Source organism: Drosophila willistoni, chromosome 3R (assembly GCF_018902025.1).
Source record: "Drosophila willistoni isolate 14030-0811.24 chromosome 3R, UCI_dwil_1.1, whole genome shotgun sequence".
Taxonomy (NCBI): domain Eukaryota; kingdom Metazoa; phylum Arthropoda; class Insecta; order Diptera; family Drosophilidae; genus Drosophila; species Drosophila willistoni.
In genome coordinates, this window is record NC_061086.1 from 17,478,759 (window position 1) to 17,492,718 (window position 13,960).

The 13,960-nt window shown below is 32.9% G+C and overlaps 3 protein-coding genes across 3 annotated transcripts; 1 reads left to right on the plus strand and 2 right to left on the minus strand.

Moving 5' to 3' along the window:
• Positions 1-10: 10 nt before the first annotated feature.
• Positions 11-1,059, minus strand: LOC6647935 (U3 small nucleolar ribonucleoprotein protein IMP4). Its single transcript, XM_002070744.4, has 2 exons — positions 819-1,059; positions 11-751 (listed from the first exon to the last, which is right to left on the minus strand). The coding sequence occupies exons 1-2, from the start codon at positions 1,003-1,005 to the stop codon at positions 42-44; spliced, it is 897 nt and encodes a 298-aa protein (XP_002070780.2). The 5' UTR covers positions 1,006-1,059; the 3' UTR covers positions 11-41.
• Positions 1,060-1,344: 285 nt separating this feature from the next.
• Positions 1,345-2,418, minus strand: LOC6647934 (mitochondrial import inner membrane translocase subunit Tim17-B). Its single transcript, XM_002070743.4, has 3 exons — positions 2,204-2,418; positions 1,630-1,807; positions 1,345-1,571 (listed from the first exon to the last, which is right to left on the minus strand). The coding sequence occupies exons 1-3, from the start codon at positions 2,345-2,347 to the stop codon at positions 1,372-1,374; spliced, it is 522 nt and encodes a 173-aa protein (XP_002070779.1). The 5' UTR covers positions 2,348-2,418; the 3' UTR covers positions 1,345-1,371.
• Positions 2,419-2,526: 108 nt separating this feature from the next.
• Positions 2,527-3,236, plus strand: LOC26529066 (MICOS complex subunit Mic10). Its single transcript, XM_023178683.2, has 2 exons — positions 2,527-2,706; positions 3,042-3,236. The coding sequence occupies exons 1-2, from the start codon at positions 2,622-2,624 to the stop codon at positions 3,176-3,178; spliced, it is 222 nt and encodes a 73-aa protein (XP_023034451.1). The 5' UTR covers positions 2,527-2,621; the 3' UTR covers positions 3,179-3,236.
• Positions 3,237-13,960: the final 10,724 nt, after the last annotated feature.

A 13,960-nucleotide genomic window follows, 5' to 3' on the forward strand; every position in this document is an offset into this window, starting at 1 on the left:
AGAAATCCAATAATTTGAAAAATATACTATTACAATTTATTTTAATCCGTCGACTCCTTATTTGGAATGCCAGAATCGTTAGAAAATATTTTGTTTTTTACAGATGTATTCAAATATGGACGATTAACCCATTCGGAATCGGCTGCTTTAATATTCTCCAATGTTCCCAGTTTAATTTGATATAGCTTCAATTGAAATCTCGGTCCAACTTCTTTAAGCTCCAATTCTCTATTTACGTATTTATATTGATGGTGTCGGAATATAATCGAATCATTGTGATTTAAGAAAGTGATTACTCTTTGAGAATTTTCCTTTGGCACCGGAAATAAGTGTTTCAGTATTTGGACAGTTCTTAAGCCAATGGTGCTCTTGAAATTGTTAAATATTAAATGAGGCTTTTGCTCGCTCATTTTGCCAATATCAGGAATATCATGCCGCATCACAACATCAGATATATTGAAAAATGCAGTGGGTCCATAGGGAAGGTGACAAACTACGAGGCCATCCGGTACACCACGGTGCTCATGTACAATTATAAAGTCCGTCACATTGTTGGCACGGCAAGCATGCATCAGGGTGCTCAATTTGTATTTGCCTCTGTTCATCTGCTGGGCATTGGGAAAAATCAGGCGAAGTTCTTTCATAAAGATTTTCAATCGCGATGAGGGATCGTGCGATGTGGTTAACATGATTTTTGGGTCTTCACAACCAGCGTATGTATACTCATCATTAACAGCTGCGTTTTCTCCGCCTAAGAGACCAAATTTATTGTTAATTACCATCAATTTTTATTTATTTTTAGTTATGGCTGTAAATACCTTTAATATCATACTTCAGCGAATTGTACACAGTGAAGCCTTTGGTTATATTTGCAGAACTGACCGGTTTATTAGTTTTTATATTATTTTCAATGCTTTCTTGAAGCTTCTTCTTTGCTTGAACGCGTTCATCTCGCGCCTTAGTATATAAATATTCTCTTCGCTGTCTGGCTTGTTTTCGGAGCATGGTTTTAAATTTATAACAACACGTGCTAAGTCAATGTTTACTTTTTTTTTGTCGAATATTTTGTTTTCATACTATCGATAACGATAACAGCTCTAAAACGTTGGCATGGGCTAACCGGTGGTTTTGGAACGTTGGGATTCATCATTTAAAAAAACAATAACAAATTGTTTAAAATAAATTGTTAACAACGCACAGTAGAATTTGAAAAGTATTGATTTTTTATATATTCAAGATCTGTTAGAGGCAGAGAATTTAAATTGTAAATATTTTGGACAATAACTCCAACTATCGTGTTTACAAATAAATATGACAAATCGCTGTTTAAAGTTTCTTAAATTTTATTTAATTTATAACAATTAAAATAGTTTACTGGTACTGTTTTTGGTTTGGTGTCCCCCCAAAGGAAAAATTATTCACTGGGTCACCCAGAGCAGCTGGATCTTCTGTAGGTGGGCTTGGGTTTCGGAATTGATCAGCAGAAATTCGAGTGAATAAAATTCCAACGCCTTCGATAAGCGCCAAAAGAACCCCCCCAATTATTGCACTACCAGCCATTGCAGGAACACCTATGAATAAAACATAGTTTAACAAATTGCGAGATAAATATGAACTAAATCAGTATACCATTTCTTGCAGCCAAAATTCCTCCAGTAGCAGCTCCGCTTATAATAGAATTCCATGGATCTTCCTTTTTCCTAAAATGAACAAGGGTGCAGTCAATGGTACTGAACATGCCACCCCAAACTGCGAAGTTTCCAGCGATAACCGGTGAGCGGGTTTTAATTGCAGTTAAGCTTCCAAGCTAAAAATATAAATTTTTAATTATTATTTGTATTAAATGGGAAAGACTTCAGCCTAATACTGTTGTTTATCTTTAGATTTTCCTATCAGATCTGAACTCCAATTGGAGTATCATATTGGACAATAATTATCTAACGTAGTTGTCTTATTTCGTCATTAATGTGTTTAAACAAACCAAATGGAACCGTCCAGACTCCCAGCAAGCGGTATATGTACGTGTGTATGTATATGCATTACATCAGTCAGTAAGTTTGAATGAAACACAGCACCTGGACCATATTAGTTGTCTGAGCGCCATTCAACTAGTATCCAACATAAACAAAAACTCTAATGGTCCTTGGAATTGATTTAGAATATGGTATGACAGTTATCGTTATATAAATGTTGTTTTACATACCAATCGTCTGTTCATGCCGGATGGAGCATTGCGGAATCCTTTAATTGCTTGAAAAACACCGCCACCTATACAGCCCATGGCAAACGCACCGCCACAATCATCAACAATCCGAAAAGGACACGGTTCTCTCGCATATTCCTCCATTTTACAAGATTTTACAGATAAATGAAGAAATTATTACCACAAGCACATGTACTCAGTGTGACCAGACTACGAGAACAAAAAAATCCGGATGTAGAATTATTTAGTTATCGATATGAATGAACTATAGAAAGCAAACACCATTTATCGTTATCGATTAAATATCGATAACAGTTTTATCATCATTCCAGCACCTCTAATCAGAACGTAATGATTGGCATTGGTTTCGTGAAAGTTTTTAATTGATATAAATTTTTTTTAAAAGTCCACAAACAAAATGTCCTCTACTGGTGCGTCCTTCTCCGAGGACCAATTCGGCAAGAAGTTGGACCGGTGTATAACAGATACCATTGTTAAAGGATGTAAGTTGTTAAACTGCAAATTATGTAATAACAATGACAAGAGGAAGAGTCTTCTTATTGGAACAAAAATATACATGTTCATGTCGTGTTCTAGCTTTTACCAAACAATACGAAAATGTCATTGCAAAAGAATGATTGTTGACTACTAGCCGTCAGTTTTATATTTAAACATACATACATACATACATATATGTTTGTATATACAAAAGTATACACCTACAAACGTACATATTGTTATGTACATACATACATACATACATATTACTGATGTTTAGAGAGTAACCGGCATTTGAATCTTAATACTTCCTTAACAAGAATCATTTATTTTGTTTCAGTTGGTGGTCTGATTATCGGTTCTGCTGCTTCTTTATTATTCTTTAAACGACGAGCGTGGCCTGCATGGATAGGCACTGGATTTGGTGTAGGTGTAGCCTATAGGACATGCGAGAAGGACTTAAATTCATTAAAATAAATGTACTCGCGTATAAAAGTTATTAATAAAACGAAATCATTACAGTTTACGGCTTAAATGTAATTGTGAATATTATAAGTTAAAGCTAGATTCAATTTGTTAAAGTTTCTGATTGTGAAATGCATTGTTAACACCAGTGATATGTATTTACGGCTATTGCTGATTGGATCTTGTTTGTAGTCCAGCATCATCACCCGAATGTGTGGTCCAAATTCTCATCGGGAATAGTATCTCTACATCGCGTTCAATTCATCAGAGAATGTAGTGATTTATACATGAATCTATGTTTCGCGTATAAATAATCTTCACTTTATTCCAGCAAATTTATAATAACAAACAGAAATGGATCAATGCGACTAAAACGCGTATGTTGTATGGAGGGCAATAACATTATTAGAAAAATAGGCGGACTAATAATGTCAATTCTTACGAGATACTATTAAAAAGTTAATCGTTTTCGATGCTCTCTTTAGTCGGATATGATTTAACGCATAAAATATTACAACGACATTTTCACATGCTACCAAAGACAATTTGGAAGGCATATAGTAATGGATGTTATCCTTGCAATGGGATTCCTCTTTCATCGTCTTATCATTGGCCAAGTATATTTGTCTATCAGTTAACCATACCAAAAAGAAATTATTTACATTAAATTCATTAATGACCATTGGACATTCTACGACTGAAATGGTGGAAACTGTGTGTCGTTGAGGGTGTGATTGTTCTAGAGTGTGAGAAGGTGCGGCGGTGGTCATTGCGGCATGACAAGTAAATGCAATTATAATAATTGGTGGTAAGCAAAAAAGATGAGAAGACCTGAACTAAAGTTGAGAAAGTTTGTGAAAGTAAAATAAAAAGCTACCTTAGTGTCTTTAGGTAGCAAAGCTTAATAAACTGTTCAATTAAACATATCTTAATACAACAGACTAAGCGTTACATGCGCCGACGGCAATATTAAGATTCAATGTTCGAATTAATATATGTTTTTGATTTAAAACCCCGACATAACAACAACAGCTTCTTGCCTTAAAGCAAGAGACTATATTTTAAAGCTTTAGTTTTTTACTTTACTAGTTTATGAGAAGGACCTCCTTGCTGTTGTAAACTGCCTTTGGTTTAGTTGCTATTAAAGGTTCTATTAATATGATAGGAAAAGAGAATCATGCGTTTTACATATGTATGTACGATTTTCCAGCTTTAAAATATCTGCATTGGCTCGTTGCAAACTTCATATTCCTTACTTTTTCGCCGTACATGTGTATATCTATGTCAGAAGAGGACTACAAGTAGCATTGAATCGTAGACATCGTTGCCATGTTTCATTATAAGTTCAAAGGTTAGCCGGTTTGATCTTTTAATGAGACTTTTGCTCAAGTATTATTCTCTGATGCATAATGCACTTGAAGAATATCATTGCCAGAGTGTAAGTAATCAGCGTCACCCAGAAGGTTTTAGTTGGACGCGGCAAGGTGAGAGCTCCCCAACAAAGGACCAACAATAACGTGGGCAAGGATATTATTAAAGAATTAGCCGCTTGGCGTATAGAAACAACCAAGTAGCAAATCAACTCCGTATTCGCAATGAATGTATGGCATGCATTATGGTAATTAAGATTTATACAAATTCATTGTGTTCAGGTGTGGTAAAGTCACTGCCTTCGGCTTTAAATTCACTCTAGAATTTTGTTTAAGTCCATTAAGTTTACTATTTATTACAAAATAATGTCTCTTTAGATGTGTAGTCTTATTGGTATAAGTACGTAATCTATACATAATCTTCCTAATTTATTATACTATTTTTTTGGAATATCTTTTTATCTGAAAGTCCTTAAAAGGACTAAAGACTAAAGTCTAAAAGCCTATCAAAGTTATAATTTTAAGAAGTATGGGAGACGCACTTGCCCGGTTCACAATTTTAGTAATTTTTAAAGTTAATTTGACATTGCCCCGGGTGGCATTTGGATCCAGTCTGATTGCGAGAGCGACGGGAATGCCTTTCCTTAGTTTTTGACTGCAATCAAACATAGCTTGGATGGAATGTAGTCGACTGTGTACAAAATCTTAAAAATATTATACTCCTCATTAACATCCATGACGTCAGCATCATCCGATTTGGCAAACATCTACTACTCGTCAATCCGAATATAATGTGGATGAAGACATAAGTCCAGATTTTTGATTAAAATGAATGCGCAAAATATATATCGGTTATTTGTGGATTTGTTTGTCTACCTTCTTAAAGCTAAACTTCTGATTCATACAGTGTATAAGACCAATCACGTATTATCAATTCCAGTACTCCTACAAATAAACAAAATTAGAAAGTGGTGCTGATTTATATGAAAATTATTTACCAGTTTTCGATTTATTAAGGAAATTGTAATAATAATATATAATTCCTTTCTTAATCGGTTTTGAATTATCATTTCATTTTTCGTTCGGTTCTATCAAAAATTATGGTAAGATCAAATTTGTTCCACTACCAAACCACAATTTAGGCCCTTTAAAGTATGCAACAGGTTTCTGACTTTTTATACGCCTAGTGCAATATATGAGCTACATAAAATATGTATCAAATAACAAATTTATTCTAGAAATTTTGAACTCGTTTTGTTGTTATAATCGATTTCATTCAGTCATTAAATGTCCAACTGAATATAATTAATTCATTCATTATTTCGATTACACAGTCAATATGTATAAATGTGTAAACCCAGAACAATCTGAGTTTTTAAATGATTAAGTAAGTTATTTATTTGATAATAGAAAAGTCGCTTGTTTGTTGATGTGAGCTTCCAAATATAAAAGGACTTATTGAAAATGGATTTAAGTAACTAAAGTTTTCCCATTTGCATACAAAATTTCGATTTTTTGGCGCATAGACCTCTAATATATAAGACTTAGAAAGCTTCCATAAATTGTAATTATGTAAATAGAGGAATATTTATTTTTTCACATTCTAATTCCTTTAATTTGCCGTTTTAAGCTGCTTTAAAGTCGCCAAGGTGTAAGCCAGAGGTGTACGATAAACAAATAACTTTATTTTTTTCTCTTTACAGTAAAACTGAAAATTGTGAACACCCCTACTGCATGTATGTCTGTAACTAAATGAATACAAACATATGCATGTATGTATATTCATATGTGTGTGGACATGCGCTCTGTTTGCCTCTGCCCCAGTTAATGGCGTTGACGTTGACGTCGTCTTTCACCTCGATTGAACACACTGAGGCCATCTCTGTGCCATGACACGTCGCATTTCATGGAACACTCTGGGACAACAGAGTCTCCCGCATCAGTTATTAAAATAAAACTTTTGAATGTTTTTCTGAAAACGATCATAAAATTTACTTCACAAGAAAGTTCCTAAACCTTTAATTACAATAAACTCAACCAATTTAAACAAATATTTCCAATCATTTCGTGTCAATACCAATTGAAACCATAGAGTTTCTTTATAAAAAAAAAGATAGTTGGGTCCCATTTGCAAAGGCACAATAGACTGACCTATCTATAGTGAAATCTTCTAACTTTTTATCATTGATATTGTAACGAAATCGGAATGGATCAAGTCTTAATTGTTTGTAGGATTGTTTTATCTCACTAAATATACTAACTTGAAAACATTTACGAACATTTTTAAAAGCCTTTTACATTTTGGCTTTTAGACTTTCTAAAGCTTTATTTTCATCTTAACGCCTGTTTTTCAAATTTGTTAATAGTGTAAAATTAGGAAGCGCCTCTAAAAGTATACATTAACTTGGTTTATACAAAAATTTGTTGAATTAAAACGAAGTGAAGTTTTTTAGAAAGAAAAATAAATATTAAAACTTTTCCAACAAATAATTCTAAATATTAAATTGGTATCAGAAGTCTTCGAGGTTAAAGTTGTTAGACTTAAATATTTGCCAAATCACGTGCTTGATGTTAACGTGGCAAATAGTAATGCAATGTTAAAAAATTATAAATGCAAAAATGATTCCGTGCCATATCAAACTATGGATCTATTTCATCTGTCTCATTTGTAGCTGCTCCTAAAACCAAATTTGCATGAAAGAAGTGACGTAGTCTTCAATTGGATGATTGGTATCTAATATTCTTGGATGAGCAAAAGAATTTATAGTTTGTGGACATAGGAATATAAATAATGTGTTAGTGACTTTTGTGTACAACATTCTTATAATGGCCACCTTCAATAAGCAGGCTCATTAAAAAGACGCAGTTCGGCTTTTGACGGCTTTGCTTTGCCGTGATATTACTAGAAACACCTTGAAGTCAAGCGACTCTTAAAGTGTAGCCCACTTTTTCTGAAAAAAACATTGCCGATTTAATATAAGCAAACCCACACAATGGTTCTAATACAAATATCACAAAAGTACAGATATAACAAAATGTTTCGAAAGTAAGAATATACATATCCCGCATAGTATGTGGTTTCTAGTTGAATGTGGAAAGAATAGCATAGGAATAAAATGGTGCACAATCACTACCGCGACTCACAATCTCTTAACCAAAACACGTTGATGTATATCACCAAAATATACCCCACAACTAAAAGATTTGCCTTAGATTAACTTAATTAATTATAAAATAATTGAAGATATTTTCAGCACGTCTTCAGGAAAGCTGAGCCAAAAGTATAAAGAAGTTGCAAAAATCATATTTCAAATATGGAGTAATAAAATTATGTTTTTATAATAGCCTTTATCATATGCATTGCCAGAATTCATCATCCTAAATCATAATAATAGTAAAGAATTCAAGAGTATTTGTCTTAAACGAAAGGGTTAAGTTCTTTGGCAATTTTGAGTCCCAAAAGAACTCTTTGACTCTTTGGATTTTACGTCATCGCTATATACATAAATCGCTCATTTTCTTTTCTATTTTAAAGTGCAACTAATATTTGGGAATTTTAAAAAAACAAGCTTTTTTTTGCTTTTTTTTCATAATTTCAATCGATCCTTTTTAATTTGGCAACAATCGACAAATAACGTGGAACCCAAAAAACTGTATTAACTTTAATCAATATATTAGGGGACTAGCTAGGTCTTAGAGTTGTATATATATATTTGTTAAATCGATCGTAAAAAAGATTTCAACTGATCTTCTAAGAGATATTAAAGATCGCAACCATGATCTATATTTTTTTATTTATATAGTATTTATTTAGTAGAAATTCGCATCATGTTATTAAATCAAATCCTCAATTAGTCTTTAACCAAAGTATGTCAATAAAACGTTTCATTATATATTAAATAGGTTAAGGTTTAAATTTTGATTTAGATCGATTTTTTACCTCCGAAAAAAAATTTTTTTTTAAAAAGCTCTCAAAAAGAAATTTTACAAAAATACTCATTACAAAATTTATAAAAAAAAACGACTCTCCACTTTTATAATCACCTACACAAAGAAAATATAAATACAAAAATTTCATTAATATTGAACCAGTACATATTTGAAATGTTTTAACCCCGCGGTGAATATTTTCAAAATACTACTATTTATTTTTGTTACTTTTTAATCACAAATGAGGGTGCAATTTTTTCTTAAGCAGTTTTTTGTTTATAACTTTTTAAAATTTGTCTATCTTTAAAACCCTAAAAAGGGCAAGTCTCCCCTAGACAGAGGTCTTTCCATGAAATTTTTAAGATGTAAGACCAAGATAGGCAAGAATAGAAAGCTGAAAATGATCTCTTTTGCGATGAGATGTATAATTTTTGTTTGACACATATCATTATTAAATCAGATTCCTATAGACTGGCAAACAAATTTTTCTTCGTGATAGCCATTTCTAATTAGTTTGGTTTTGGTTCTTGAACCAAGCACGTGTTACCACTTCCCCTAGCAAATATCCTGACACTATACGACACGAATCCTTTGTCGTGGCCATCAAAAATTCAAATGTGAATCACATTCAGCTATAGTTATGAAGTTATAGGGTGGAAGGGAAAATAATAATCGATAGATGCGAGCACTTCGGTAGCTGAAACACACAATAGATGTGTTTATATAAAATATCACAGATGAGAATTTAATCTGTCGCACCTTTTTTCGGTTAAAATGTTGATTTACGTACACGTGTATTTTGCTGGACTTTCTTTTCTATTCTTTTCTTGCTGCTTTCAAATAATGCAAGCGAAATATTAAGCAAATATTTTTTCACACATTATCATCCCCTGGAGTAAAATTTATTCTTGACGTCTGGTGGTGTCGTTAAGCACTAAGTGAAATGATTGGACAGCAACAACAAGCATCCAGAATCCAGCATATACATACATACATATATCGTGGACGTGTATGATGTACTTACCTCTCATCTATATAGTAGGTAGTATGTCGAGAGAAATCACAAACGTTGGCAACGGCTACGTTCAACTTAAATAAATAAACTTACCCCCAAATTTGATGCACGTGGCAAAGGACACGTGCACACAATTCAGGTTAAGCCCACGATTAAATTAATCGCTGATTAGTTACGGACAATATTACAAAGGAAATATATAAAAGGCTCAATAAAAAACACCAGCATCTTGAAATATTTTAAAATAATTTTCATATTCCTAACAATCAAAAATTTCTTGTTAACTCGTGGAAAAGGTTAGTTATGAACGAAAAATCAAAAATCAGTTAACAAAACAAACTCATAGATAAGCCGTTTAACTTTTTATGGACTGTTGAACAAAAGTTCAAAAATGGTAGACTAAAACGACAAAACTCAATCTTAACCGCCCCCCGATAATTCCTGACTACAAATTACGAATGTAGCTTGAAGTTTTTGAATTTTTTGCATGTCAAATTAATTTCTACAACAAAAGAATTCAGTAAAAATTAAAACCTGGTATTAAATTCTATCTAAGCTCCTGGGCAACGGCTTGACGGATGGATGGGGGGAGGGGAAAGAATAAAACTTCCATGCGCAATGCGGGTATCAGTAATATAAATGTTGCACAGGGGGAGGAATGTGTATGTTTTTTTTTGTTGTTTGTTTGCATCATAAATGGATATAGCAATCATTATATTAGAGTGTATGTTTTGCTAAAAACTACAATAACAAACGTGAATCCAGCTGAGATAACAGCTAAAATTAATAAAAGTCCCAAGAAGTTATCCCAACTGATAGGAAAGTAATGTATCCCTATCCTTTCACAGGATGAGGTGTGTGAGTGGGCCTCGCAATATGATATGACAAAGGAAAGAGGAATTCTTAAAGGATTGCAAGGATTGTGGATACAATGGTTGGGTTAGGCAAACCACGTGGTGGTGGTTACACACAGATTCATTGCGGTCTCTTGGAGTTTCCACAATCTAGAGCTTTGCACTTTAATAGTTATGTTTGTAGGAGAATATCTGTGATATAGGATATAGGATTTTAACCGAAATCGTGGCACTTCCGCCCGGAGGCCTCATTCTTGCGGGTAAGTTACATTCTCTAAATGCAAAGAGATGAACTGTTGAGTACATACAAATCCTGATTGTGCCTACACAAGTTTTGATTGTAAAGGTTTGTAGGCGTTGCAGGTCATCAGACAACTCACATTATAAAGTCGACCACCAACTGAGATTCAGACAACTTAGATTATGAGATTGTTGCGCTTATGAGATCATCCTTACATTGATTTGATAACTTCCCCAGGCAATGTGCTACCCAAATGCTTTTCAACCCCCTTCCAGTTTCGTCCAGCATTGTGCTCTAGTCCCGGTGAACCAGTGAAAATCCCTTACACTGGGGTGCATAACAATGTATCAAGTTGGCATTAACACATTGTTAGCTAATCTGAAATATTTAGGGCTTAGCCTCACGGGTAACTAGTTTTCTTACTAATTTTCAATGTCTTTGTTTATCATCTAGCACTGAGGATATTTAGTTGCATTTAACTAGTTTTAAAGATATACTTTATCAAAACAAGCAAGAATCTCCCAAATGAGCCAAAATTATTTATTTACAGCACCTAGTTCGCTTCATATGACTAAATGAAAAATGAAGTAAGTAAGTCGTCTTGCCGTCTTATCTTGGCGACTTAAGTATACCATTTCTCCCTATGGGTGTATGGTATAATGATAGTCATAATACATATATAAAATTACAAAGCTTTAGGTCACTGTCTAATGTGAAAGATTATATATGTATTAATGAAAATCGGCCAAAAACTAAGATATTTACAGATTTGCTAAGATAATGGGTTACCGAATTTTATTAGACTGTATTTTGACCAATTTCTAACCGATTTCAAAACAAACTCAATCTCAATTAAATCGCAGTTTAGGGTATTTCAAAAAGGTTTTAAACACTTGAATATTTAAAAAAATACTTTCTACTCGTTTTCTGAAAAAAATTATGATTATACATCAGAAATGTTTGCAAAAATTGTCCGAAAATTCAGTTCTTGAGATTTTATTGCAGATTAAAAGACAACATTCTAACTTGAAAACAAAGACATGAATTTTTCAAATACTCCAAAAATTGACCAAATAAGAGGTTGATAAAATTAAGGTTTATTAATGAATACTTTGCTCTTCATTTGAGGTTTTATTGTCTCTCGCTCGAAAGGATAACTTAATTATTATATAAATTATTTATTACATTCTACTTCAAAATTCAAATTAAAAGCTTTAAAATGAGATATAACTTACGAAAATAGGTTAAAATTCGTCAAAGTTTCAGTTTTCCAAAGTTTAAATTTATTGGCAATTTTTTAGAATTTTTCAAATTAAACTTTTTTCAATTTAACTATTTTTGCTCATACTAGATTTTGGTAAATATTCATTTATTTAAGAATTATTTGTTTAGACTTGTATTTGTAAAATAATGAGTCAAACTTTCAGTGATCAAAAATATTTTTACGCGGGACCCGTGTCTTTTGCCCATCCTGATTTGGCAAATATGTATAACTGGCCTATGAAATAATCTCTATGTAAGATGAGATCAATCAAGTTTAATATATAAACTATTTAAAGAAAATTTAATCCAATTCTAAAATGCACAAATTGCCTTACTTTAGTTGCATAATTTTAATTGAGGTTAAAGCTTAACTGGTTACCATTTGAATATGTTCCAGGTCAATTGGGTTTTTGTAGTATATCTTTTGGAAAAATCTGTCAATCTAAACTTGATAGTCCGCGATAAGTTCATAAAGTCTATATACATATGTACGTAATGAATTCTAAGTACTTCTGTTTATTGTTCAAATACCTACATAAAGATGAAATGAATGAAATGAACTAGTAAGGACTTTTTTTCCAGCATTCTGGAGTAGAGTATAAGTGCCTACGTATGTAGAAAAATTTTCCCACCCTGTCGCCTGTATGAAATTAATTTCATGATCGCAGCAGGACATGCGTTTTCAGTTGAACGATTATATAAGTTCGATCCTTAAAAGTTAAATTACATTATAAAAGATGCTGGCAAATTAAAACATGCAGAAAGAGCAACCAAGAGAATGAATAATCATCCCCACATTTAAAGAAAATGAACAACAAGATGCAGAAAAAAGTAAAACTGAATTGAATGGATAACTTGTGACAATAAGGGTGTTCAGTATATTTCTTTGTATTTGTTATTTCTTTAGGTAAACTACCGAAAGTAAAGGAATGCTCAACATGAAGTGATTTTCCCACTAAAGTCCAGTTCATAGAATTCATATAGATTGACTTTTAAAAAAAACTGAATGCAATCATGTGGATAACATTTAAAAGTGAAACTGTAACAATTAAGATTTCTATGATTAGGAAGGGGTAGATTATATAACTTTAAGCTTTTTTGTTAACTCCTGACCAGTAAATCAATTCTGAGGCTATGTTTTTTTCCCCTCTTTTTAGCCTTATGGTATTAGTTGGTACTTTTTTGCCCCCTTGAATAGACAGAATGGGCCAGAAGTGATCGACATTTTAAGAAAGTAAAACCCATTCGATCTCCTTAAGGATAACAAACCAAGTTCATTCAATAACTGCAACTGGAACATTTTAAAATTCTCCGTCTGCACGAGGGTGAATTTCAGTCAACTTTTAGTGCTCAATTGCCATTGCAATGCTACTCGTATATACTACTATATGTATTATTATAAAATATGAGCTCAAAAAACCTTCTTTCGAATGGCATAAAAACCGCCATCGTCGTTGAACGTCATAAAGCTCACGAACAATGGCATTGCTCTTGAGTACCAGCATCTGAAGAGTTTGAGAACATGGGCTTGAAAAATATTCCAACATACACGTACGTAGCGCCAAGGGCTCGTCCATCGAATACAAAGTTTTCAAATTTGGAAAAATCGTCAATGAAGGGGCCGATGCGAAATCATAAAATTTTTTTTTTTAGGGTTGATAGACAGAAAATGTGTAGAAATAATTGTGCTGACATGTGGCCCGTTGCCGACAATAAATTTTACCTGAATGAAAGATGAATGACATGAATGGGAGAGCTCGATAAAAACCAAATGTTTTATTATCGTAAACATATGTATAATAATTTTTAATTACGGTTGACTATGACTGTGAATAGAAGACATAAATCATTTATTAGCACCTCGATGATAGGTAATTTGGCAACAGATTGTGACTTAAACATCCAAATATTTCGCAACTCTTCTACAGTTCATAGGATATAATCACAGCAAGTTGATTGATTCAGAATGAATGACTCCCCATTATTATTTTAATTGGCTCCTTGTGCTTCTGATTCTGATTTGTAACAGATAATCGGATCAATAGTCTGCGGCAAAGATGAGGGAATACTTAGGTGTCTGATGAGCTTACCAACGGTTACTTGCTGCAGTGGGCTTAAAAA

What these genes read in the sequence shown, in the direction of transcription:
- LOC6647935 (XM_002070744.4), bottom strand. Translation starts at nt 1,005, where the DNA reads ATGCTCCGAAAACAAGCCAGACAGCGAAGAGAATATTTATATACTAAG. An exon ending in GCTGAAGTATGATATTAAAG is followed by an intron (nt 752 to 818) that starts GTATTTACAGCC and finishes TTGGTCTCTTAG; the next exon opens with GCGGAGAAAACGCAGCTGTT.
- LOC6647934 (XM_002070743.4), bottom strand. Translation starts at nt 2,347, where the DNA reads ATGGAGGAATATGCGAGAGAACCGTGTCCTTTTCGGATTGTTGATGAT. An exon ending in CCGGCATGAACAGACGATTG is followed by an intron (nt 1,808 to 2,203) that starts GTATGTAAAACA and finishes TTATATTTTTAG; the next exon opens with CTTGGAAGCTTAACTGCAAT. An exon ending in AATTTTGGCTGCAAGAAATG is followed by an intron (nt 1,572 to 1,629) that starts GTATACTGATTT and finishes TTTTATTCATAG; the next exon opens with GTGTTCCTGCAATGGCTGGT.
- LOC26529066 (XM_023178683.2), top strand. Translation starts at nt 2,622, where the DNA reads ATGTCCTCTACTGGTGCGTCCTTCTCCGAGGACCAATTCGGCAAGAAG. An exon ending in AGATACCATTGTTAAAGGAT is followed by an intron (nt 2,707 to 3,041) that starts GTAAGTTGTTAA and finishes ATTTTGTTTCAG; the next exon opens with TTGGTGGTCTGATTATCGGT.